Source organism: Panicum virgatum, chromosome 9K (assembly GCF_016808335.1).
Source record: "Panicum virgatum strain AP13 chromosome 9K, P.virgatum_v5, whole genome shotgun sequence".
NCBI lineage: Eukaryota > Viridiplantae > Streptophyta > Magnoliopsida > Poales > Poaceae > Panicum > Panicum virgatum.
The window spans coordinates 21,642,377-21,668,572 of NC_053144.1; the positions used below are offsets into that span (position 1 = coordinate 21,642,377).

The following is a 26,196-nucleotide window of genomic DNA, read 5'->3' on the forward strand; positions in this document are numbered from 1 at the left end:
CTCCGTTGTACTCCGGTTGTGATCTGTGCGAAGTGAATTGGAGAGCGGCGTCCGGCGCCGTGCGTTAGAGCGCAAAACTCGTCCCGAGTTACTGTTCATCTTCCCCAACTCGCCGTGCCAAATTCGTCGTCTGTGTTCGCGATCTTGTGAAGACAGCGGGTCTGTGAGCTAGAGGGAGATGTAGAGCGTCGGTTCCGCTCGAAGATTTGGCCGGGGGATCGCCGGAGGTACGACTTCGACGGTGACCCCCCGGGAGAGCTCTGCGGTGCTCTGTTCGTGCTCACTGCTGCGCGAGGGCGGAGCGCCAACAAAGGAGACCGGAAGACCTTGAGAGTCTGAAGTAATGGTACATATAGAGCATGATCCAAGAGGGGGGCCAGGGAGAAGAGACTGCCTTGTGCAACTTTTAAGGAGGCGATCATGATGCTTTATCCGAGCGCATTGTCTCCGAACACATACATGCTCTTCACTCCAGGCACGACTGATCATCGCGAGATCCAAGAACTTGTTATGCCTATCCAGCCTTAAAAGAGCCCAGTGCCTTGAGAGCACTTGCCCGCAGGACGTGCTCGTGGTAGAGCGTGGCGATGGCCGCCCCGATGAGAGGCCCTACCCTGAAGATCCACTGCACAACAAAATGATTAATTGATGCGAGGGTCGAATTTTAGAACCAAAATTGATTACAAGGGAAAAGTCTTTTTTTTTTAAAGAAAACGTTGATGAGAAATTGTAAAAAAAGTTTTTTTATGAGCGCATGATTGGGTTTTATAAGTGTACTGTATCTGATTACCTGCGTGTGTAGCAGTGAACTATATTTAAGCGTGACAGGTAACAGGTTGAGCATCTGTTGGTCCCTTGCTTACCTGATCATGCCATGCCCTGGCCTGGTTGTAGACGACGGCGGCGCCGAAGCTCCTCGCCGGGTTGATGCCCGTGCCCGTGATGGGGATGGTGGCCAGGTGCACCACGAACACCGCGAAACCGATCGGCAGGGGAGCAAGCATCTGCAAGATCATCCGTGTTCAAGCAATATATAGCAACTCCCTCTCCGCAGAAAGACAGGCGCCGTACACGGTAATAGTCCGTTACCGGGATGTGGCTGTCGCGCGCGCTGCGCTTCGCGTCGGTGGCCGAGAAGACGGTGTACACGAGCACGAACGTGCCCACGGCCTCGGCGGCGAGCCCCGTGCCCCTGCTGTACCCGTTGCCCACGACGTTCGCCCCGCCGCCGAGCCGCGCGAAGGCGCCCGGCGGCGAGGAGTGGACCGCCCTGGCGAGGCCCGCGCCGCAGACGGCGCCGAAGCACTGCGCGGCGACGTAGAGCGCGGCGCGGGGCAGCGACACCTTCCGCGCCAGGAGCAGCGCGAACGTCACCGCGGGGTTGATGGGCCCGCCTGGTTCCCGTTACACGTCATGCGCCACACGCTACACGTCAGCGACCATGGACCGGATCGACTTGCACCTGGACCGGCCCAGCGTCAGCGAGCTGAGCCCGGAGTTTTCACTCTGCTAGGCTGGGTCGGGCTCAAACGATGCTTGTAGAGTTCGGTCCTGTTTGGGACCGCGAGCACCAGAAGCGCGACGCGTAAACGCCAACGCGGCCGGAACGTCGCTTCTGCGATTTTTCCTTGCGCAGTTGGAACTTCCGCTTTTTGCCTCGGGGGCGTTCCTCAAACGCGCGTCAGACGCAATCTGTTTGACGGAATTATTTCTGCGTTTGGCGTTTAAGCGTCGCGACGCGGTCCCAAACAAGGCCTTCGTTTGGAAGTCGGAAATTTCACTTGATTTTTTCTTCTTCTTCTTATTTTTGCTCGCGCAATAGTAGGATTGGCAGAGAGGTTCCGAACTCACCGGAGGTCCCGGCGGTGCAGTAGACGAGGAGGAAGATCATGCCGCCGAAGGCCCACGCGATGCCGAGGACGCCCACGCCGCCGCAGCCGGACGCGTCCGACTCCGTCTGGCGCTTGTGCCCGATGACCGTGGCCACCGCTGCGTAGAGGAACAGCAGCGTGGCCACGAACTCGGCGATGGCCGCGCGGTACAGCGACCACCTCCGCAGCTCCGACGTGGCTACCACCGGCTGCGGCGGCGGGTCGGTGTAGTCCCTGCGGCTGGACTCGCCGCCGCCGCCGTGCTCCTCCCGCTGCTGCTGCATGATAATCTCCTGGTCAGCAGCCATTGATTCCTAATTGGTATCCGCAGATATATGGTCGACTTATATGACATGAGATTTATATGCTCGTTGGAAGAGGAAGAATGTGATTAGGGAGGAATCCATCGGAGGTTGGGGTCGCAGAGAAATGAATAAAGTTTTGGTTTCCTCGTTTCCAAGATTCCGATTGGCCGACTTATTGCTCCTCGTTCTTGGTTTTTTAATTAAAGGCAAGTTGCATCAGATCTCAGGTAAATTGTTGACCCGCCCGAGGCACTGACCACTGAGGCAGGGAGAAGAGGATCGACACGGTAAACCCCGCGATCTTCAAAGCCACTTTCAGGTTTCAGGCCGTGTTTAGTTTATCTTATTTTGAATTTTGAAAGAGAATCTTTTCATATTTGAAGTACTAAATATAAACTAATCATAAAACTAATTACAGAATTTGTTTGTAAACTACGAGACAAAGCTAATGAATCCATCACTAAAGCATGTTTACTATAGCTTTACTATAGCAATTTAGTGTCTAATCGCGGCCTAATTAGGTTCATTAGATTCGTCTCGCGATTTACAGTCCATTTGTGTAATGCGATTTTTTTCCGACTATATTTAATACACCATACAAGCGATTTACAAAAATTTTGGAATTTTATCATGCCCACTCCTCTGCGCTTGAACTCTGCCATGATGATCCATGCACCTTGTGGTGATATGATGGCCGAGGTTGCTGAGGTGGTGATGATGGCGTGACTTCCCTTCTGGCCTTTTTTGTCATCCTACCAGGTAAATCAAAAACACCATGGAGTATATATATTGCTTGCGCGTTCAAGGTGGCTACCAAATCCTAGCTAGTTCCAGGTTGCAGCCAGGAAACATGCCAGCTCAACATCTATAGGTAATGGGCATCTTGTTTAGCCATTTACCTTTGACAGGCAGCCTGCTACCTTTCATAGATCAATGGTAACGTGCTTCAAGTGATGACCATTAATTTTGATGTCTCACTGGTAACGTTCATCAAGTGAAACCCGTTACCTTTGATATGTCATTGGTAATGGGCTTTAAGTGAGGCCCGTTGCCAGTGACCAATCAAAGGTACCACCAATAACGACAGTGGGCCAAGTGAAGAAGCCGCACGTGGTCATTGGTAACGGTCTTTAGTAACAGGCATCAAGCCAGTTATTAGTACCCATAGTCATTAACGTTGGCTAGAGCTGTTACCAATGTAAATCTTTGCTCATTACCTATCACCCTGCTTTGACATGGTGAAATACAGTCTGATTATTTTTTTGAGGGGAAAATCGGCAGGAAGCGCACTACCTTTTTTTATACAAAAAAGAAAGAACATTTACATGGTACACACGAGTTGAAAACCCAAAACAAAAAGTTTGAGACATATCTTTTAGAGTCTACTCTGCCCACAGGTTGGTCATTCAGGTACTACTCAGCTCTCACGTTCTCTACTCATGCGGTTTTATTTCGTGGCCACAACTACTATAGTCCGCACTCGCAACCAAAATAGTATCCACCCAATGTTTTTGGGGGGTTAATACAATCAAAACATTCTAGTCGTTGCTTTGGAAATCCATAACTTGTCTTGCATATATATAGTACATCCTAACAACTATGTAGGAATGTATTCAGTGCGTATAAAGGCCTGATTTAACATATCCTAGCTGGTATGCTCTTTCTGGTAACGATTTTCTAATGTCCATGTTTACCTATTCTCTGAATTTATTAAGAATTTATTATTCTAGTTCCTTAAATAGGAGAGGGAAGAGGATTGAGGTTCATTGCGCACATCTTCATAGCTCCCAATATCAAACCACACTCGTGAAGGCAAAGGTCTGGTGCAAAGGATACTACCAACAACATGCCGATGTACCTGATGAAGATGTTCTTCTTCACTCTGCTTTTTGGATCCCTATCACTGACTGCACAAGGTAATGTTCTTGTCATTAAACCTATTTCAGAAAATTTCATATGAGTGACACAAATATTGATGAAAATAAAACTATCTGTGTAGGTGGTCGACCACAATTATTAAATGCTAGAAGTTTTTTTCGCGACCGTGCCTGAGCTCGTTTTTCATTAAGAGGGAAGAAAAAGTTTACAACGACATCTGGGTTGGTTACAGAGAAGGGAACCAACCCCTTATAATACACCCATTAACCATTTTGAAAGGAGACCACTAGGCGACCTGAGAACCTATTTGCAGCAACCGCTGCCACCTCTAAGCCCTTATAACCCGCCTGAATCCACATGACAATTTCGTCAACCACGGCAACTTGCATCTCCTGAGTTGTTTGTGCCCGTCGATCAAAGGTCCTGTTGTTTCGTTCTTTCCAGAGGAGCCAAGATACTAGGACCACAATAGAGTCGAATCCCTTGCAAGTGTCTCTGGGAATGCGCTTCCTTGCTGCAGCCCACCAAACCGCAAGATTAAAAGCTTGACTGTCAGGTGCGACCTCACCCCAACTGAACCAACTCAAAACTCTAAACCAAATAACTCTAAACCAAATTTCACGAGAAAAGGGACAGAGCAGCAGTAAATGGTCAATGGACTCTGGCTCCTGATTACAAAGAATGCAAGCATCGTCGTCTTGAAGACCGTGGCGCTTCCGGCGTTCCGCCGTCCAGCAGCGATCATGTAAAGCCAGCCAAACCAGGAACTTGCATTTCCCTGGTGCCTGCGTTTTGTGGAGGACTTTAGCGCCATTGACCTGATATTGCCCAACATAAAAAGCTCTGTAGGCCGAGGAAGTAGAGAAAGTTTTGTCCGGGGTCCAAACCCAACACACCCGGTCCTCCAAGCTGTCATTAAGGTGCACATCTCTCAAGATGTCCCAAATCAGTAGATATTCTAGGATTACTTGCACCGTCAAGGCACCCGAAATGTCCATGGTCCATCGATTATTAGTCAGCGCTTCGGCGACCGAATGCTCTTTCTTCGCCCTGCTGCCAACAACCTTAGAAAGGCACGGCGCAATGCACAAGATGGAGCGCCCATGCAACTAGCGATCCGTCCAGAAGCGCGCTTTGCGACCGTTACCAATCTCAACACAAATTGAAGCCTCGAACATTGCCTCAACAATCTTGTCTTTCTCATCAGGTAGGTCATGCCAAGGGCGTGCATCCTCAGAATGTCTTTGCCACAGCCATTTCATACGTAGGGCACAACCAAAAAGGTGAAGGTCAATAATACCCAAGCCTCCTAGGTCCGGAGGGCGACAAACACTCGACCAAGCTAGTAAGCAATGACCACCTTTAGCTTCCTCTGCCCCTCGCCACAGAAAACTGTGTCTATAACTGTCAATGCGGCTGATCACCCATGGAGAGAGCTTGAGAACAAAAGCTGTGTGTGTGGGAATAGCCAAGAGAGTACTCTTAATCAGAACCGTGCGGCCAGCCCTCGTCATCATTACCGCCTTCCAACTAGGCAGACGATTGGCAACTTTGTCTACAAGGGGCTGTAAATCCGACTTGCCAAGCTTAAGAATCCCAAGTGGGATGCCCAAATATTTGATGGGAAAAGGATCAAATTTGCCTGGAAAGTTTGCGACCAAATTGACCGTGGCTTGTAAATCACACGGTATCGGAGAGATGTGACACTTGTTAGGATTTATTCTGAGGCCTGAGGCACATCCAAACATCTCTAGGATGATCCTAATAAGTGTTAGGTCTTGCTACTCCGTAGATGAGAAGATGACCACATCATCTGCATATAGGAAAATTCACTCGCAGATCTTCGGGTGTAGTTTGCCCAGCAGCTCTTGCTCATCAGCTAGATGCAGCAAGGCGTTCAACACCTCCATGACTAGCACAAATAACAGAGGCGATAGAGGATCGCCTTGCCGAAGTCCCCTTGCATGACAAATCCTTCTCCCCGGGGATCCATTTAAGATTATCTTCGTGCTTGCCGAGGAGAGCAAGATGGAGATCCGGTTTACCCAACGTCTAGGGAAACCAAAATGTTGCAACATCCCAAACAAAAACACCCGATTAACAGTGTCAAGAGCTTTGGCGATATCAAGATGGAGATCCCCTTGCATGACAAATGCTAGAAGTTTTACAGCTAATAACACCATCAACTCAAAATCATTTGATGAGAGCAAGATTTCCATAATATTTTGTGATGTTGCTGTTGGAAATATGCCCTAGAGGCAATCATAGAGATGATCATATTTCCTTATATTCATAATTAATGAAGTGTTCCTTGAATATCCATGAAAGACAACTTGTATTGATTGACAATTATGTGAATTGTCTATGGACTCTTTACTTGTATGGTTATTCTAAAGCTGTTCCTAGTCGGAGTTCATGTGAGGACACACATGGATATTAGACTAGCACATGTATTAGTTGATGACTATATTTCACAAGTCATGGACATGTAGATGTCAAACTAATAATGTGGGCTCATGTGGGACATGAGTCTGAACTGACCCAACACGAGATGATGACTTCTCATTACACAATATGTACGCTGTGTCCTAAGACCTGAGATCGTCGTATGTACTCAAGATGTGAACCGACTTACTTAGGAGCCATCAAACGCTGCACCGTAACAGGGTAGTCATAAAGGTGGCTTTCGGGTCTGTCAAGAAGCATGCTGTGAGACATAGTCGGTCAAGATGGGATTTGCCCCTCTCTACAAGAGAGAGATATCTCTGGGCCCCTCGAGTGATTCGGATCAGGAAATGTATGGCCATGCTGGGGTTAAGAGTTAACCAAGAATTCCGAATCACAGGATCGAGAAAGAGCGGTTGGCTTGGAGCTAGACCAAATATCGTGAGTCAAAAGGAACAACATGTATATGATATTGTGGCGGCTCGTCTGATATGATCTTTGTGTGCGTATAGGAGTTGACATGTCTTGCTAGAGGTCAATGTCTACTATTGGGCCGAGTAAGAGTACTCGGGCCATGTCTATTCGCATGTGAGCCCATAGGGTCACACACTTAAGGGAAAGAAGCCTAATAAGGATGAGATCCGAATTAGACTGGGATTAGGTGCACTAATTGGCCTTTTCGGCACAAAAGGGGGCGCCCAAGGTGGGGCCAAAGACAGCCCACCTAAGGGGCTATATAAACAGAGGAAGGGACGCCTAAGAACCCTAGCTGTGGTTCGCGTGAACAGTGAGCCTTTTACCTGTGAGCCATTATGAAACTTGGCTCTAACCTTCAAGCCATTAAAATGAAGTTGCACATCTACAAGGACAAGTTGAAGTTCGTTTTACCCTGCAAACCATTCCGTCCCCGATCTGTTAGCAAACCACCGTTTCCTTGATCTTACAAGTGGGCCCTAGCATTTCCAGTTCCAATTTTGCCCTCTGCCCTTCAGTGGCCCTCTGCCCTTCAGTGTTCGCCCGCACCCGCCCAACTCACTTATCCATCCGAGCAGACTCGCGTGAGGGCGGCTCCAAACCCTACCGGCGGGCCGGCGGCGCTACCGTGCGGGCGGGCGAGGCGCGGCGGACGCGGCCAGGCGCGGCGGGCGCGGCGGGCGGGCGGTGCCAGGCGCGGCGGGCGGGCGGTGCGCGGCGGGCGGACGGTGCCAGGCGGGCGGGCGCTGCGCGGCTGGCGCGGCGGGCCAGGCTGCTCCCAGGCGAGGCGGGTGTGGCCAGGCGTGGCGCAACCAGCGCGCGCGGGCGGGAACGGCGGGCTCGCGCATGGCTCCGGCAAGCAACAGCGTCAGCGGGCTCGTTCCTGGCGGGTGAGTTGTCCGTCCCCCCCCCCCCTCTCTATGCATTAGGTCACGATAGCTTACTGCTGCGCTTGCTCATCCTTGTTCATCTGTAGGATGGACGACGCAGACAGTAGCTTCACGTTAGAAATGCGGATTGTTGCTCCAAACTGTCGTGGTCAGTGGTATGAACTGAGCAAAGTTGTGGATGCTGACCGCATTAATTTCAAAGACTTCGTTGATGAAGTTGTGGAGACCAATCCTCATGGTTACGGCGAGTTAGTGAAAGTTTACTATTGGGCCTTGGATACAAAGGTCAACATCGAGTTGTGCACTGACCAAGACTTGCTTCACATGTTTGAAAAACACAGTGTTTCCAAATGTTGCTTCGTTACCTTTGCATATTACAAGCCAAGTAATGGTCCCCCTCAGATTCCACTTTGGGACATTGGTACTACTTCCAAGTCTGTTGAAACCCCATTCACCCCTTCAATTGGTGATCCAAGCTTAGGAGAGCCAAGCCACAGCACACATACTCAGTCTGATGAACCTGAAATCCTGCCTAACCCACACCCAATGAATGAGCATGTTGGTGTTGATGATGAGGTGTTATACCTTGACTTTGGTCCCAGCTACCAACCACAACCACCCCCAAATCCTAAAGCTTATGAGAGTTCTGAGGATGAAATCTGTTCTGATTCAGATGTGAGTGATGAGTCTGATGATGAGATGGTTTCAGATAGGGTCCCTGATGGTTTGCCTGATCTTAATTATGATAAGAAAAATCCACCTATGGCTGTAGGAACTTTGTATTCAGATATGGATGCCTTTAAGATTGCTTTAGCTACTCATTGTGCTATTGGAGAGCACCAGTATGTAATTGACAAGAGTGATCCAGGGAGGTATAGGGTGCACTGCAAGTTCAGAGAGGAGCTGGACTGTCCATGGAGAATTCATGCCTCAGCTCTGAAGGATGGTGTGACAATTAAGGTATAGAGCACTTCTTTTATGATTTCTTTGTTGCAATGATTTATTTGTTTATAATCAGCATTCTTGGTTTTATTTATGCAGATCAAAAGGAACCCACATGAACATGATTGTCAGGCTGCTAGTAGGGTTGGAGTGTGTGTTGGGATCACTCAGTTATGGGTTTGTGATAAAGTGCTGGACTGGTTGAAGGAAGATCCCAACCTTAGAATTAAAGAGCTGACAAGGAGGTTGAAGGCTGAGTACAAAGTAACTGTGCCATACAGGAGAATGTACAAAGGTAAAAATCTAGCCATGGACAAGCTTTTTGGGCATTGGGATAAAAGTTTTGACAATTTGTTTAGGCTTAAGGCCCAGATAGAGGAATCTAGTCCTGGTTCATCTTTTGTCATTGATCACCACACCATAAACAATAAGATCAGGTTCAGAAGACTATTCTTTGCACTCAAACCATGTGTAGATGGATTCCTTAGAGCATGCAGACCATATCTTGCAGTAGATAGTACTTTTTTGAATGGAAGGTTCAGAGGGCAGTTGTGTATAGCCTGTGCAGTTGATGGACATAATTGGATGTATCCAGTTGCAGTGGGGGTAATTGATTCAGAGGACTGTGATAATTGGCTGTGGTTTATGAGTAGGTTGAGAGATGTAATTGGATTCCCAGATGGACTTTGTTTCCATACAGACTGCGGTCAGGCAGTCATGAGTGGGGTTTCTGAAGTTTTTCCTGGTGTTGAACATAGGGAGTGCATGTACCACTTAGTACAAAATTTCAAGAAAAGGTACTCTGGCAAGGTGTTTGATGATCACTTATGGGCTTCTTCATATTCATGGAGCAACTACATGTTTGAGAAGCATTACCAGGCAATGGCTGATGCCAAGCCTGAGGCAATGGTGTATCTGCATGAGAACCACAAGAAGCTGTGGTCTAGGAGCCAATACAGGTTGGGCTCCAAAGTGGACTATGTGACCAACAATCTGGCCGAGTCATTCAACAATTGGATCAAGCCTGAGAAGGCAAAGAACCTAGATGACTTGCTGGACACAATAAGGCAGAAGATATTGATCAAATGGAACCATAGGAAGAGGGTGGCCATGAAGTTTACTGGAAAGATTCTGCCTCACATTGAGAAGCAGCTGAGGGAAAAAAGTTTCAATTTGGATATTCAAGTGATAACATCTTCTCCTGAAGGTGTGGCAGAGGTATGTGCAAAGGGAGTCAATCTAGCCTATAGATTTGTGGTCGATTTGGAACTGAGAAGCTGCACCTGTAGGGTTTGGCAAGGCACAGGAATCCCTTGCAAGCATGCAATTGCTTACATCACTTCCATCCCTGGTGCCAGACTGGAAGATTTTGTGTCTGACTACTACTCTGTCCATAATTTTAAGCTTGCATATCAAGGTTCCATCCCTTGCATTCCAGACAAGAGCATGTGGCCCACATCCAACCATGGATTCTTCATGCACCCTCCACTACTTAGGGCAACAGCAGGAGGAAGAAGGAAGAATAGGATGAAAGGGACTTTTGAAGGTGGTAGCAGCCAGAAGGATAGAAGGCATCAGTGCCCAATATGCTATCAGAAAGGGCATCATTGGGAAACCTGTAAGAATGGGAAGCCTGAAGACATAGCTGCAATGATAGCTGAAAGGTGAAATAAATTGTTTAATTTACATCTGCATGTCCATTTTCTTTAATTCAAACTGATACATATGCTTGTCCTATGTAGGGGTGTGCCAAAGAAAAGGCTTCGAGCAGCCGCAGCAGCAGCAGCAAGAGCAAACACAGAGACTAGCATTGTGGTAGCTACTCCATCAGTCATGCAATTCCCAATAAATGAAGCTGTACAAAGGGCAGCAGCAAAGAAAAGGGAGAGACAGGCATCATCTTCTTCTGGAGCAAAGAAAACCAAGAGATCTAGAAGTACAAGTTCATCAACTAGAGAGTCTGGAAGTGGATCCAATGAGCCTGTTCCATTGCAGTCTGTGATCCTAGGTCCTGTCATTGAGGACGCTTTTGCCACAGTCCAGTTAGAGGCGCAGGAAACTACACCGAAGAGGAGGAACGCCATCATGAAGAAGCTGACCCCAAAGAGGCTCCCTCTTGCATCAGGCAGCCCAAGTAGCCCAGCTTCCAATACCAGGAGCAAGAAGAAGCTAGAACTGCAGTGAAAGGTAATATGATGGCATGTATTTTGCTCTGTGATGCCATGCCCAATACTTTTGGATGGATGAAAACCGGAGCTTTTGGTTTGATGGATGAACACTCGATCTTTTGGTTGCATGGATGCAAACTCAAACTAGTTGTAATGTACTGTGATGGCTTGTGTGATGGCTTCTGAGCCATTTGTAAACTGGGACTAAATATTATGTGAACTCGTGGTGACTGTTGAGAACTTTGTTTCAATGTGTTAGCTATGATGACCTCTATTGTCTTAGTAATGTTGATGACATGTTCGTCAAGTATGATGATGAAATGTTGCAAATATTATTTTTAAACAAATTCTGGGCTGTTTCTAACAAAATATGATGATGAGATGTTGCAAATATGATTCTTATTACAAATTCTGGGCTGTTTATAAATAACAAAAACTAGAACTTGTTTCTTTGGCGTCAACAGCCCTGCTGTACATTTGGTGCCAAAAAAAATGAGCCCACCGAGTGGCACCAAGGGAACAGACAAAGTTCCATTGTTTCTCTGCCAAAGGGCATTCCAGTATTTTTCCAGCTCAGTTAACGTCTGTTATCACCAAGTTTGGATGGAATGGCTTGCAGGGTAAAACGAACTTCAACTTGTCCTTATAGGTGTGCAACTTTATTTTAGTGGCTTGAGGGTTAGAGCCAAGTTTCATAATGGCTCACAGGTAAAAGGCTCGTGAACAGTAGCCTCCGCTACAGTACCGCACGTGTGAACAGTGTTGTGCCACAGTAGCCGGGGTGAACCGTCCCGCCCCCTCTCTGCGCCAAGCCCGAGGTCGTCTTCGCGGACCTAGCAGTCCGGATCGCAACGCTTCTTCCCGTATGTGTGGATACCTTGGAGGTGCCACATCTGCTGCACAAGGACGTGCCGCACGAGAGGAAGTTCTCGCGACTGCACTGCCGGCTTCTATCTGTACTACACTGACGCGCTACAGAAGTTCCGCAACCGCGCGTCTAGTGGTAATCCCGTGATCTATAACTGCAGTAATCCTGGTTTGTGCGGTAGAAAATTTTTGTTTTTGCTACCCCATATTCCTACAGTTGTGAAGTGCACTTTCTTCGGACATGGCTGGCAAGAATGTTATTGCTGCCTAGATGGAAGCCGGAAAGAGTATTGCCACCTGACAATGAAAGAGTGCAGGGCCAATTGCGCGTTGTGCAGACCCAAATGTTAGCTACCACCATCTGCGTGATCCATGATGCAAGACCAACCTGTCAATGCCACAATAAATGCTACTTTATACAAATAAGCCATTGTGCGATCCATTGTTGGATGATAAAAGAACGATAGGTACTCCATGGGTCCTTTTGTGAGAACTATTTAGGAAAATAAAATTTCTTCTTCTCGAAAATAACACCATGAGAATATGAGTATCTAGCAGATATTGTACTAATGCATAAGTGGTATACCAATATATATACATTTCTTGATGCTTTTGCATTAGAATAATACAGGTCCAATTGCACATTTCATTCTATCATGCTTTGTACCTTACTTGTTGCAAACTTTCAGTTTGGCACAATTCGAGTGTTGTAGTGAGACTAAACAAGGGAAAAATTCGACAAAATGCGTCTCAAGACAGGAATAAGTGTCATTTCCGGGGCATGCTATAAGACGGTGCTACAACTGTGCGTTCCAAGCGTGCAGCATACTAAGAATTTGACGTGCCTTAAAACAGTATTAGCTGTTTGACTATATTCTGCACATATATCTTGAATCATGAGTTCAAGGGCAAAACGGAAAGCGATTGTGGAGCCCAATGGGCAATAGGCGCCGCGTTGTGGAAATTAAAAGCCTCAAACCAGCCAATTTATTCTTAGGATGGACTCACGTGTGACAACCTGTGCATGTCTCATGTAAAAATGAGATATAGGTCCAGGTTTACGTTGTACTATCTAATGATCTGTTAAACAATCAATATTCGGTGTTCTACATTTTTTTGGGTATTGTTCATGTCAATAACCATATAAATATACTGCTCTTACAGCTCATATACTATTGTCTGATGCTTATTCAATACACGTACATGGACAAGATATGCAGCCGTATGCACGTGCTAGCATTGGCAAACCTGGCCAACATGCATGCACGTACGGGGTTTCAAATAAATTGAGGCACACGCGTACGTATTCGTAGTTAATTGCATACAACTCCAAAAAGCTTATAGTTGTAGAAGCTTCCGGATCGGAGTACACATAGTACGTACCCATATCTCAACTCGAATTCGTTTCAAAGAAAAAAAATTCTCAACTCGAGAACTTCAGCATTTGGTAATAACTCGCTGTCTATCACACAGGGGTAGGCGGGCATGCATGCCTCCAAGAATGCCAAAGTTAGCACTACGCGTCGCTATGTTTTGTATCCAAAATTTTAATCACGTCACCATCTCTTATCTAGTAATCTACAAGTTACCAGTAGAGCAAATCATGAGGCTAAACCAAATGTATAAAGAAACCCCCACACTCATACCAATCATCACACATAACTCCTTAGATGCAATGTGCCACTTGCCCCTATGGCAGTAAACAACGCCCTCACTGTAGCGGCTTCAATAATACGGTAGAGATAGAACCGATCGATCAAGCGACCGCAAAACTTTCCCGAAAACACAAAGAAACAAGGCGCTCTTGGCCGAGCTGCGGATAAGATCGTGCACCCCCTGGCCTGCAGATAACATTATCCGGGCCGCGAATCCCCGGCGCAAGCAAAGCGACCTCCCATTAGCCATTTGTTAATCGAACTCCCGTTTTTTGTTTATATATATACGCAGCCATACAATACACCCCTTTTGCCTTGCTCCAAGGGCAAGCGCACAGCTGTTCACTCCTTTTATAAACAACTCCCGCGACTCGCGATGCCAGTAGGAAACCAGCAGGCGTGTACCCAAGCGCCAGATGCAAAACGAAAGAAAGAGACTGGAGGAAGAGAGATAGATCAGCCCATCACCAGTCAGATCTCAGATGCATGAATGGACGACAGCCTTGCACCAGCCAAGTGGCCAAACACTGCACACTTGCTAAGCAGGCAGCGCCTGATGGCCTAAAAGAAACCTCCCTGAACGAGCGATGCCTTCCTGTTTGTCCAATCGCAGGACGACAAGCTCTCGATCTCACTCCCGGGTCACGGGTCGTCGCCGCCGATCACCGTTTGGCTTGCCGCGACGGCGATCATCACCAATACGAGCAAGAGTAATAGAAACGCCCGCTGCTGGCTGAGAGGACGCCAGGTCACATGCAAGCACGGAGTAGTGGTGGCGGACCTCACGCAACAATCAATGTTTTGTAGAATTTTGTAGCAACGTGGAGCCAGGGGAGAGGCTCGAGCAGTGCATACGCCCGCTTCAAGCCGGCGACGAGCGAGTCGCCCGCTGTCTTCTCTCTCCAATTTTCTCACTCTTCCATGTAGGATGAAGCTGACGTGTTTTTACATTTCGCCCGACTCAAACTGACGTGTTTCTACATTTCGCCCGACTCGTTGGCTCTATTATACTCGCTCTACGTATGCGCCGGATAAAGATCAGGATGGAATAGATCGATGGTCTCGCGAGCTCCGGCCGACGGGCCGCATCCGCATCGGCACGGCGTGTCTCCCGCTCCAGATACAAGGCGAGAGAGGAGCCTCTCACCGGCTGTTTCTTTTATGGCGCCCAGCCGCCGTCCGGCACGGGCGAGAGCCATGAGGGGCAAGTGATGGTGTGCCCCCGTGCAAGTTGGGGTTGGTTTTTTTAAACCCGTACGTGCGCGCCCGGCGCCCCCACAGGTAGGGCATGTGCGCGGCCGGCGGGCGGGGGCCGTGCTGGTGCGGCAAGCATCTTCCGCTTTTCCGTTTGTTTTTGCCCTCAGATTAAGTGCGCGTGGTGTGCTGATTAAGCGAGTTGACAGTGGCGAGATGCGCACGGGCATTGACTGGATTCCGGCGCCCATCGGCCATCGCCTAGCCCACGGCGGCGGCGGATGCGAGAGAGGCCAGCAAAATTAACTAAGCCTGGCGAAATGGGCTCATCATCAAATTGGTTTATTATCAAGACTTCCCTTTCAAAAAAAACTGGGCGATAAGTTTATCCTATCGCGGCTCTTACTTCAGCAGTTGACATCGCTTCAGCTGCGTTCAAATCCTATCCCCAGTATAGTAAAACTAAACAAAGGAGCCCTATCGGACAGCTCACTTCTGCAGGACCGGCCGCAAGCACGTCGCCGATCCACTCCATGCACACGCAAGCTGTGGTTCCTGGACCGTTTGAACAGGTCAACCAGCTGTGGCGCCGTCGGTCCTATCAGGCAGGCTGCCTCTAGCTACCAGTCTACCACCCCATCTCGGCATTTGCTCGCCAGTTTATGGCGGAAGAACAGGTTTCTTTATCGAGCTCACGTGTGGACACAAGGTGCTAGCTAGGGGCACCGTGCTCTCAAGTCCACATCTCATCCTGCCAGCATTGGTTTGCTTGCTTGGGAGCTCGCTGAGACCCAAGAGAGGCAAGTGGATGTCAAGCCTGCTGCTTAGTTTGACCGCTGGGATTGCTAGTTTACTTTAACCACGGCGTCCCTCCGAGTACGTGCCCGCTCCCCTCCATCACACGTGTGCAGTGTGCAGTGTGCGCGGGACTGCGGGAGGGGCAGCAGCACGGGTTCCGGAGTAAACCCCTAGCTCGGTCATCTGGTAAATTACATTTATTTTCAAAAAAAAACAGCTCGTAAATTACATCAACCGTTGCCCCCTCCCGGTGGTGGAGATGGAGTGTACGTGTCCCTTCCACTCCACTGCTCACGTCGCCATCTCCGTCTCACTCTCGCGCGCGTTGCCCAAGTCAACGCTTCGCCGCCTGCGGCACTGCAGCAGGGGCGCTGATGCTGCTCTGAATTCTGATCCCTGGCCGCGCAGCCGTACACCCTTGGCTTTACTTCTGGCGTACGTACACGTCGGCAGCTACAGAGCCACCACCCCTCGGGCCTCGACCTCCCGCGCGCGCGCGTCGCGACGCGGACCATTTGCGCCCCGCCCGTACCCCGCGCACCAACGGCGGGTTGTGGGTGGATCACAGCGCGGCGCCACCGGACCACCGCACAGGACGCCGCGGGCTTGCTCCCTTCGACACCAACACACGGGTACGCGACGCCGCACCCTCTCTTTGACTCTCTCTCTTCTTCTACCCAATGTACCCCTCCACTAACCTTGGCCGCCCTCTCTCTCTGCTGCGAGTGCGAGGCTAACCTTGGCCTCGGATCCTATGGGTCCCCCCTCCCTGCTCCGTCCGGTCGAAAGCAGGACGGACGGAGACACTCCCACCTCCAACGCGGGGGGCTCCTCACCACGTGAGCGCCCGCCGCGCCGGCCTCTCCCGGCGTGACAAGTGCCGGGAGCGACACGCGTCGCGACAGGGACGGTGGTAGGGCGCAAAAGGCAAAGGCGCGCGGGTGCTCCCGTCTGGCTGGCCGTCTCCCCACCACCACCGGAGACGGGCCGCGGGGCCGTGGCCATGAGTGCCAGGCGGAGCGGATGTTACAGAAACGCCCCCCTGTCCTTCGCGGGCGCCAAGCTCCCGTTGTCGTTTTCCGCGCCAGCCGTCGGATGGAGGAGGCCCGGCAGATGACAGCCGTCCGTTTCGGCGCGGATGGCCTCACGGCCGGGTGGGGCCTGCGTAGCAGCGACCGGGCCGGCGCGATGCGCCTTTCGGGGCTGGAAAGACGGTTTCACGAAAGCGGGGGCGCAATGATAATGACCGACCCGCCCGGGAACAGCGATCGTACTCGTACTCCCCCACTAATTACCATGGGATCACGGCCACAGGCTTTCGCGCCTTTTACACCAGGAAAAAAAAAACCCAGATGCTACATCGACAGCCCTCTCGATTTAAGGCTAAATCGAGAGCCCTTTTGTTACTTTTAAAACCATAGGAGAGAAAGTAGAGAAAGTAGCTTCACTTTCTTCTCCTGCGACGGGCGGGAGGTGGGCGGGGCGGTCGGCGGAGGCCGGCGGAGTTAGAGTTTTTTGGGTTTCTGGGGTTGGGGTTGCTCCATGGCCGGCGGCCTTAGAGGGATGGCCGTGGGCGGCGGTCGGACCGGCGGAGGAGGCGGGTTGTGGGCGGCGAGGCCGGCGGCGATGGCGCCGCCGGCCGGGTGGTGGTGGACAACCGGTGGGCGGCGGCGAGGGCGGAGGCGCACGGGCGGAGGAGGAAGAGAGAAAGGGAGAAAGGGAGGGGAGAAGGGGAGGGGATAGAAGAGGGCGGTGACGACGCCGGCGAGGCGGAGGATGGTGGCGGCGGGGGCGGAGGTGCGCGGGTAGAGAAGAAGGAGGAGGGGGAGGGGAGGGGGAAGGAGAGGGCAGTCCTCACTGGCGTTTGCGACGCCGGCGAGGGGGAGTTCGGCGGCGGGGTGTTGGCGCTCCTTAAGTACCCATTTATCCCTTGTTTATCCTTGATAATGGCATGAATTCAATATCAAAATCACTAACCGTCCTAACCCCGGCCTAATTATTGGTCATTTTCACATATGCACATATATTTTGGAGGAACTTCGTTTTTGCAGGTTTTTGGCCTATTTTGGAGCATGAAATGACGAGGCCCGTGATCGAGCGCTAACACGGAGAAAGACGAAGGCCAAAGTCCAAAGGAAGGACCAAAGCCCATGTTGATTCGAAGCACATTCATGCACATCCATCCTCCAAGAGAGCCCAAAGGACCGAGCAAGATACTTCGGGATTAAGCAAAGCAAATGAAGATTTAAGGAAGGATTCCCTATCCTATCCTTTCCTCGAAGATATCTCCAAGATAACAACATCCAAAGGGGTGCAATCGTGAAGGACAGAAACTCTAGAAGATGCGAGGAGTCTACACGCCAAAGATGAGACCGAGGCGAGCCCGAAAAGGGGTAGGCCGGCCGGCCTAGGCCCATGGGGCCGGCCGGCCCAGCCCTTTTCTGAGGCGGTTTGCCTTTCCCTTCCACCGGTGGCTTCCTCGGCTTATAAATAGCTCGCACCTTATTCAACTCGAGGATCCATCCAACCAGAACTCGACGAAAACCTAGGGCCAAGACCGAAGGGAGACGACGGCCGCCGCAAGTCTTCGAAGTTGTTTAGGAGATGGCTTAGGCCATCCCTAGCCGCCATGGCCTCCCTGCGTGGTTGTGTCATGGTGGAGTTCATGAGCTAGTTGGAGTCGTCAATGGTGTATACGCGGTGGTGGCGATCCAAACGAATCTATTATGTGAGTAATGTCTTCATGTCATCCGATCTATTTAGTGATCATGTCTCTCCTCTTTCGATTTCGTTCTTGCTTTGGGTGCGCTTATTCCTAGATCTATTCTCGAGATAGATTGCATGGGGTGTTCTTGTAGCTATGGTGGCTAGGAGTTCATACCGGATCTACCCAAAGGGGGTTCGACTTGCTTCAGGGTATCCCGTTGAAAGGGGTGGCGTCGTGACAGGCCGTTGCCACTAAGTAGGTTGGGTATCGAGGGATCGGATTGGAGGTTTTGATTTAAAGAGGCTTTGGATGAGATGCATGTTGATCTTACTCGTTTAGCTAGAACTACAACTAGAATGCGTGTGATAGGTTTAGTCATGCCTTCGGTCATGCTTTATCCTTACCGATGTTCATGGATGAGATCAACCTTCGTACATCACTCATATCTATCAAAGGTTCACCTTTTATATGCAATTAATGCTTCATGTTAGGATAGATCCGTTAGATTAGATGGAAAACCCTAGTAAGTTCATTGTCGATCCACGGATTGATAAACCTTGGGGGAATACTCTAAGGGAAAAGCTACCACGAACCGTGCGCTTGTGGTATACAAATCAGGGGCGTTAGTGAACGTCAACACGGGGGCAGAGGGTGGCGGAGGGCGGGACGGGGCAAGGTAGGGCAGCGGACGGCGGCGCGGATTGGGCGAGCGGAGGAAGACGATTGATTTTTTTTGCGAGAGGAGGGGCGGGGAGGAGGAATGGATAAGGGGAAGGAGGGGGCTCTCGCTCGACGATTAAAGGGAGAGCGCTCTCTCCGTAGATGCCTCCGAAAAAAATGCTATGTGCGAATTGTTCACCGCTCAGGAATCCGACGCGAGAAGGGAGTACGGCGAACACGGAACAGAGTGCAGAGGTGCCCGCGCCGTACCGAAACAAGTTACTGTAACTCTGTAAGCACTTTTTTATGAAAGCTTGAGCACAATGCGCAGCTGATGCGTGCAAATCTGCCAGATGATCCGTGTCCAGGCCCCATCTGGATAGATGGATTCAGGAAATGCACATTTACAGCGTCCTCGTCTGTGAAGCAGAAGAAAAACATAGAGAAGGAAACAAATGCAGTAGATTATATACGACTGCTCCGAAATTCTATACCGCCTTTGAGCAGTACTTTTGTAATTAAATTCAATAAGTCTCTTGGATAATGCAGAATACATTGTGGATTGCACAAGTCCGATTTTTTTTCCTATTTTCCCCAATTGCTAGCTGTTGTTCATATTATCTAAGCCTATATGACATGACTAAAGCATACATGCTCCGGTCCACAATACTTTTCAGTTTGGCAGTAGAATAAGGAAAGGCAAGATATAAATCTATCTTGGTTTCAATTAGGTAAAATAGTTATTTTGGTCCATCAACTATACTGCAAGGGTCAAATTCATCACTCAACTTTTAAATCAGCCAATATAGTCCCTCAACTTTCATTTTAGGGTCATACCTGTCCTCATGCTAATATTGTACTCCATAATAACATAAAATAAATGCAAAAAATCTTTTTTACCCTTGGCTTATTCTTCCCCTCCTTAATTTTCACTCTTCATGCGCTCACAATACAATGCGATCTATGAATAAATAAAATTATATGTTCCAAAATTAACATTTGTGATGTTCAACTCCTAAAGGCATTGATGCTCATGCCACTACACTGGTTTGCTTGTATTGGCTAAATATTTTTTAAGTAATAATGAACTATTGAGGAATTTAGAAGGGGAAGGAGATAAGGTAATGATGACTTTTTGCATAAATCTCACGTTATTATGGAGTATAATATAGCACAAACATGAGTTTGACTCAAAAATAAAAGTTGAAGGACTATATTGGCCTATCTGAAAGTTGAGGGATGAACTTGACCCTCAAATAAAAGTTGAGAGACCAAAACATCTATTTTGTCTTTCAATTAATATTCTTTAAAATATGCATGCATCATGAAGAAGTTATTTAATGATATAGTTGATGAAGGGTAAGGCTTTTTTGGGTGGCGGGGGTGGCAAGGTTTCTACTATTTGTGGAACAAAAGGAATTTTGAAAGCTGTAAAGAAAACAAACTAAAGCAACATGTATGCTGAACGGTAGGAACTACTGCTTCGAATCTTTTTGCCACTTTAAAGTGGTTTGGTTCGAAGATTGGTATTTCGCTGCCATCCAACAAGAACTAGGGTAAAACAAACAATTTGAACCTTGAAAAGTTGTAGACAAGGGAATCATAGTTCCGTAAAGAGTAAAATGCACCGGAGGTTCATCAACTTGTAAAGAGGTGTCACTTAGTTCCACTAACTCTGAAAATGCATTTTTAGGTACATAAACTTGTTAAGTCGTTCACCACAGGTCCATAACTCTCCACATAAGCATGTAACGCTGACATGGCACGCTGACTAGTCATTTCCTCTCTCAGTCCTCTCCTGCTTTCTCTATCTCCGTCTCAAACATTTTATCGAGCATGTTTTGTGCAACCAGGTGAGCAGCTTCCTACGGTGGGCAAGGCAAGCTGTCATGCCACGCTCCAGCCGCATCCTCACCTCTTCCAGGTCGCGGATGGCTCGGCTCATGGAGTCGCCCGTTGTCCAGAGGCCAGCTTGCAGCGAGGCCATGGCGTGGATGTCCACATCGGCGCCGGCGCAGAAGGAAGGCGGTCACGTTTGCGCCGAGCCTCACGGCGAGCTCGTTGGCCATGGTGTTGAAGCTTGTAGGTGCACAGGCACCTCCTGATCTGCATGCGTTGGCGGCCACAGGCAAGGTGCGGCAGCGGCGGCCTGCTGGCGCAGGCGGGTGTGCCACCCCCGCGTGGGTTGCGACCGCTTCGGGCTGGCTCTCCCCTCCTCCCCGGTGCCATTCCCTTCCCTTTCCCCCTTTCTCTCTTCTCCGATCCCAACTCAGGTCGAGCCGAGCTCCTCCGCCACCGGCAGTAATACACCGGCCACACCCCCTCCCTCTCCGATTCGCTCTGCGAGAGGCTCCCCCACCTCCTCCTCCACCTTCCCCGCCATTTTCCCTACCCGTTCTAGTCGTTTCCTGGCCGAAATCGCCTATGCCCCGACTGGTCACTATTGAAGTTTGCCGGAGCTCCGAGCCATACACCGACAAACTTCCTCCGGTCTTTCTCCACTCAAGCCGAGCCCACGACGAGCACCACGCCGCCGCCCTCATCCTCCCTAGACCATTTCTTCGTTGTCGTGGACTGCCCTCTGTCGCTCCGCTTGTCGCGGCCCGCCTCCGCGTGGCCTGCGCCGCGCCGCCGCACGCCATGGCTGCACCTTTGTGTGGCGGCGGTGTGCCGCCACCGTCCAGCTCGCCGCTGGTAGCCCACGGCCGCCCATGCCACTGCCGGCCCTGGCCTCACCATTCAGCTGGCAAACGAACTCGCCGTGAGGCTGGGCGCGAACGCGGCAGCCTTCCTTCCACGCCGACGCCGACGCCGACGAGGACATCCACGCCATGGCCTTGCTTTGCTGCAAGCTGGCCTCTGGACAACGGGCGACGCCATGGGCCGCGCCGTCCGACGTGCTCGACATCACCTTCCGCACGCTCCGCTTCTTCCCGCCTCCACTGCCGTCCACCGACCTCCTTGCAGTCCTCCCGAGCGCGTTCGCCGCCGCGTTGGGCTTCTTCCCCGCGCTCGCGGGCCGCGTCCGCGACGGCCACGTCGTCGTCGGCGCCGGCGCTGTTGTTCCCCTCGTCCTCGCGGCGTTCGAGCTATCCGTGGCTGACGTCGACACCGACGTGCCTAGCTCGGCCCTGCATGACCGCCTCGCGCCGATGGACAGGGAAGGCGACATCGCGGATGGCCCGGCGCTCACGCTCCAGGCCACGCGGTTCGCGTGCAGTGGCATCGCGCTGGGGATGCGCATGGCGCACGCGCTCAGCGACGGCGTGAGCGCCGCCCGAACTGGCCACCACCGTGCCTTGCCCATGGACGCCGCCGTGTAGGTCGCGCAAGCCGTTGGCAAGAAGATGGTGAAGGTGGTGATGCTCGGGTCGCTTGATGAAATGCCTCAACCAGGAGGTGCTTTGAGGAGCCAAGTCAGCATGCCATGTCAACGCTAGGAGCACGCATGGACAATTATGGACCTGCAGTGAACAACTTAATAAGTTCATAGACCCAAAAATGCATTTTCAGAGTTAGTGGACCTAAGTGACACCTCGTTACAAGTTGATGGACCTCCAGTGCATTTTACTTTTCTGTAAAAATTTGCCAATGGCATACACTACAATTTTTTTTTGAAAGATGCATATGTACACTACAATATGGATATCGGGAACATTTACATGCTTCATCTGTGTCAAGGATTGTAAAAATAAAAAATTCACGGTACTCACTGGCTCCCATGACGTACACATTCTCCATGAATGATGAAACCAAACACGTCCTTGGCGCGACGCCTTGGATCTGTCTGCCGTGTGCCCGTGTCGTCTTGCGCGAGATCGAAGAGCACAGTGTGCGCAGCAATACGCCGCGCCCATACCTCCACCCCGATTCCAGCCGTTTTTTGCTGCTCCCGCCCGCACCCGGATGCCAACAAGCCCCAAGCAACTGTGGCTACACCACCTCACCCCCCCCCCCCCCCCCCCCCCCCCCCCCCCATACGCACACGGAGTCGCTCACACGCCAGGCCACCATCTCCAGTGGCAGAGCCGTAAGACGAGGCAACCACCGCGCCCACTTCCGTCACGCCGCGCGCGACGACGAGCAACCTTATCCACATCTCCCCCACTTCTCCAGTTTCACTTCACCACCCTCCCCTTCCGCCCGCCGCTATAAAGTCCACGCCTCCCCGCCCGTTGCCAGACGCGAACCAGACGCCCTCACCTCTCCGGTTGTTTACCCTCACTCCAACCGCTCGCGGTCGTGGTCACAGACACAGGGCGGCCGTTCTCTCTCCGTATCTCCCTCTTTTTCTCCAGACCGGAGGCGGATGGCCGGGCGGAGCAGCAGCCTCTCCACGGTCGCGTCGCACCGGATGTTCGCGCCGGCGCACGCCGGCGTGGGCGGCGCCGACCACGGCGCGGAGCTCGACGAGGCCGACGTCATCTGGGGCGGCGGCCCGGCGTCGTCGTCCCCGTCGTCGCCGTCGCCGTTCCTGCCCCCCGCCGCGGGGGCTGACCCGTACGCGCGGTCGCCGCCAGTGGCCGCGCCGTCCAAGCCCAAGCCGCGCGGCGGCCCGGGCCCGGCGTCGGTGCCGGTCAACATCCCGGACTGGTCCAAGATCCTCGGCGCCGAGTACGCCGGGAGCTGCGCGGGCGCGCGCGGGTGGGCGGCGCACGACGACGCGTTTGCCGAGGACGCGGCGGGCAGCGGGGGCCGCCGCTGGGTGCCGCCCCACGAGATGCTGCAGTGCCGGGAGCGCGCGGCGGCGTCCTTCTCCGTGCGGGAGGGCGCCGGGCGCACGCTCAAGGGCCGCGACCTCCGCCGCGTCCGCAACGCCATCTGGGAGAAGACCGGCTTCCAGGACTGACCCGGTGGCAGCAGCCTCGCAGCGAGCCAGCCACCGCCGCCCGCCGCCTACCTCGACGGCAATGCCCTCCGCGGCCTCGTTGATCCCGTTCTCGCCTTTGAGGAGGAGGGAGAGAGGAGCGTTCCGCTCTGATTAGTGGCCTCAATCATTATGGATTGATTCGATGAGTTTTTTTTCTTTTCTTTTTTGCTTTATTTTGTTCTCCGCGTTTAGTCGTGATGGTCAATGAGCATGAGAGAGTAGAGATGAAGGCCTCTGTTTTGGCATTTTTCCCCCCGGAGAGGCCCGGTCGATGTACTACTACCACTAGTAAAATTAATTCACCTTGGTTACTAGTATTAATGATCTGCTTTTTTCTACTGCGAGTGCTGCGGTTTTTTCACCTTTTCTAATGTTGTTAAACTATTTCTGACCAATTTCCTTTGAAACATGCTACTAGTAGAGTTACCCTCTAGAGCTATCGGTGAATATTTTTTTAGTTCCTTGAGTCCTATTTTAATATTGTTACTGTAGCAGTGTAGCTATCTTGTGGATGGATTTCCTCAGTACTGTGACAATCGTATGAGAATTGCTTAAGTTGATGTCGCATTAGCAGCAGTAAATGATCCGTTGCTCTGATTTGAGTTTCAGACAGCATTTTTCTTCTAATGTTGAATTATTGGCTGTTGCAAAGCACCAAAGAAGATTATATGACAGCCTACTACATGGGGGCCCGGGGGACAGATTTGACGTGTGGAGGGTAGAGAAGAAAAGAAAAACAATGTGAAATATGGATAGGACGAAAAAGAAGGAGAGACAAGTAAGGTGTGGGCCCGCTCTCTGATTGGAGGAAGGGGGCGAAATGTCGCCACTTAGCATTAACTAGTTAGTTAGCACATACAGTACATGTAGGAGTAGTTAATTGCAAAGTGAGAATATGCCGGTTTCCATTTGCGCCCACAGGAGAAATGCTACGCCGACACCGCACACGGCGCTCCTTCTTTTTTTTTTGACACGGGCACACGCCACACGGCGCGCCTAGATGTGAAGGAAGATGACTTGACGTGCAGTGCCCATGTCCCCATAGCGGCGGATTTGATGGTCAGTAGGTCGATCAACTAAAGTTATGTTTAGTGGTGCAACTAATGGTTGATGTCGACATGCTGATTTTGAGTGACGGGGTGATTTTCCTACTTATAACCCTGTAAACTATAAAACCGAATACGGTACATCCTGAACTATTCAAAACCATCTAAATAACCCATTAGGCGGTTTTGAAGGGTGGCTTTGATGATGTGGCATCTTGTACGGATGCTGAGATGGCAGTGACTTAACGAATGACGTGGATCGAGCAAATTTATTGAAAGTAAAAGACACAAATATTTGATTTCAAAGTATTTTGTTATACTTTGTAGATTAATTTATGCATTCTATAGACGCAAGTCAATCAATGTCACCATGCCACCTAAGCAAAACCACCCTTCAAAATCACCTAGAGTATTATTTTAGAAGGTTTTGAATAGTTTATGGTCTTCATATCCAGTTTTATAGTTAGAGTGTTAGGTAGACAAATTCAAATATCTTAAGGGATTATGTAGATTTTTTTCTAGCATGGACGTGGGAATGCTGACATTATTGGAAAACAAGTTCAGCGCATGAATTGGAAACGGGTGAAATTCGAAACCGTATCAACACATGTTGTAAGAAATTGGTACGACCGCATGTTGCAGAAGACCAAACGTGGATCACGAAAGCTGTGTACACATCTTCGATCTTTCCATACATACTATGAGAAGATATATAGATTTTTTTTTCTCTCCGAGGAAGAGCATTTCGAGATAGCACCATATCGGCATATGGTACAAACCCCATTTACAGCCCAAGAATATTCCCGAGCATGGGAGGAAAAAGAGGGGGGGGGATTGGGGGATGGCGAGAGAGTGTTGCAACTGCGCGGCAACTCAGCTCTCAAGTTCCGAGCAGGTAACCCGTTGAAAAGTGTGGGGTGCCTGATGGGTGCGCGTAGCCAACGACAGCGACGCCTCCCCACTCCGTATCTCTATCTCCCCTCTCCCACCCGAGCCCAAAAAGATGCCGAGTCAGAATGCGTTGGCGCCTGCCTGTGCAGAGAGAGATGGGGGGACGAGGAGGGGGGGGGGGGGGGGGTGGCACTGGCAGCTCGCCGCGGTGGGTGGCTGCTTTGTTTAAAAGGTCCGCGGCGCGGGAGCGGACCGCCGCGTTTGCGTTTGCGTTGGCGCTGGCTGTGTAGCGCCTCGACCTGGACCTCTGGACCAGAGGGCACGGTCGCTGTCCTTGATAATTGTGGGGGCGGCGGTCCGCGCTGTGCAGCGGGCGTGTACGTTGACACAGCTTTTGTCGCCGGGAGGGGAGGGGTAAAAAAAAAAATGTGGCGAGGCATCGCACTACGGCGCCAATTTTCCACGATTAAATTTCTTCTACGCCACTGAGAAATATAACTCATTCCTTATGTGCTATTGAAAAATAACTCATCCC

General features: G+C 50.7%; 4 protein-coding genes across 4 annotated transcripts; 3 read left to right on the forward strand and 1 right to left on the reverse strand.

The window, feature by feature from the left end:
* Positions 1-299: 299 nt before the first annotated feature.
* Positions 300-2,179, reverse strand: LOC120647822 (aquaporin PIP2-1-like). The gene is made up of 4 exons (XM_039924655.1): positions 1,852-2,179; positions 1,090-1,394; positions 864-1,004; positions 300-625 (listed from the first exon to the last, which is right to left on the reverse strand). The coding sequence occupies exons 1-4, from the start codon at positions 2,177-2,179 to the stop codon at positions 515-517; spliced, it is 885 nt and encodes a 294-aa protein (XP_039780589.1). The 3' UTR covers positions 300-514.
* A 5,640-nt stretch (positions 2,180-7,819) lies between these two features.
* LOC120647823 lies at positions 7,820-10,184 on the forward strand. The gene is made up of 4 exons (XM_039924656.1): positions 7,820-7,863; positions 7,950-8,823; positions 8,905-10,095; positions 10,164-10,184. The coding sequence occupies exons 1-4, from the start codon at positions 7,820-7,822 to the stop codon at positions 10,182-10,184; spliced, it is 2,130 nt and encodes a 709-aa protein (XP_039780590.1).
* Positions 10,141-11,263, forward strand: LOC120648582. Its single transcript, XM_039925319.1, has 2 exons — positions 10,141-10,469; positions 10,548-11,263. Exons 1-2 carry the CDS (start codon positions 10,252-10,254, stop codon positions 10,987-10,989), a joined length of 660 nt encoding a protein of 219 aa, XP_039781253.1. The 5' UTR covers positions 10,141-10,251; the 3' UTR covers positions 10,990-11,263.
* An 11,758-nt stretch (positions 11,264-23,021) lies between these two features.
* LOC120650748 lies at positions 23,022-24,062 on the forward strand. Its single transcript, XM_039927996.1, has one exon. It carries the CDS (start codon positions 23,164-23,166, stop codon positions 23,701-23,703), a length of 540 nt encoding a protein of 179 aa, XP_039783930.1. The 5' UTR covers positions 23,022-23,163; the 3' UTR covers positions 23,704-24,062.
* The last annotated feature ends 2,134 nt before the right edge of the window (positions 24,063-26,196 follow it).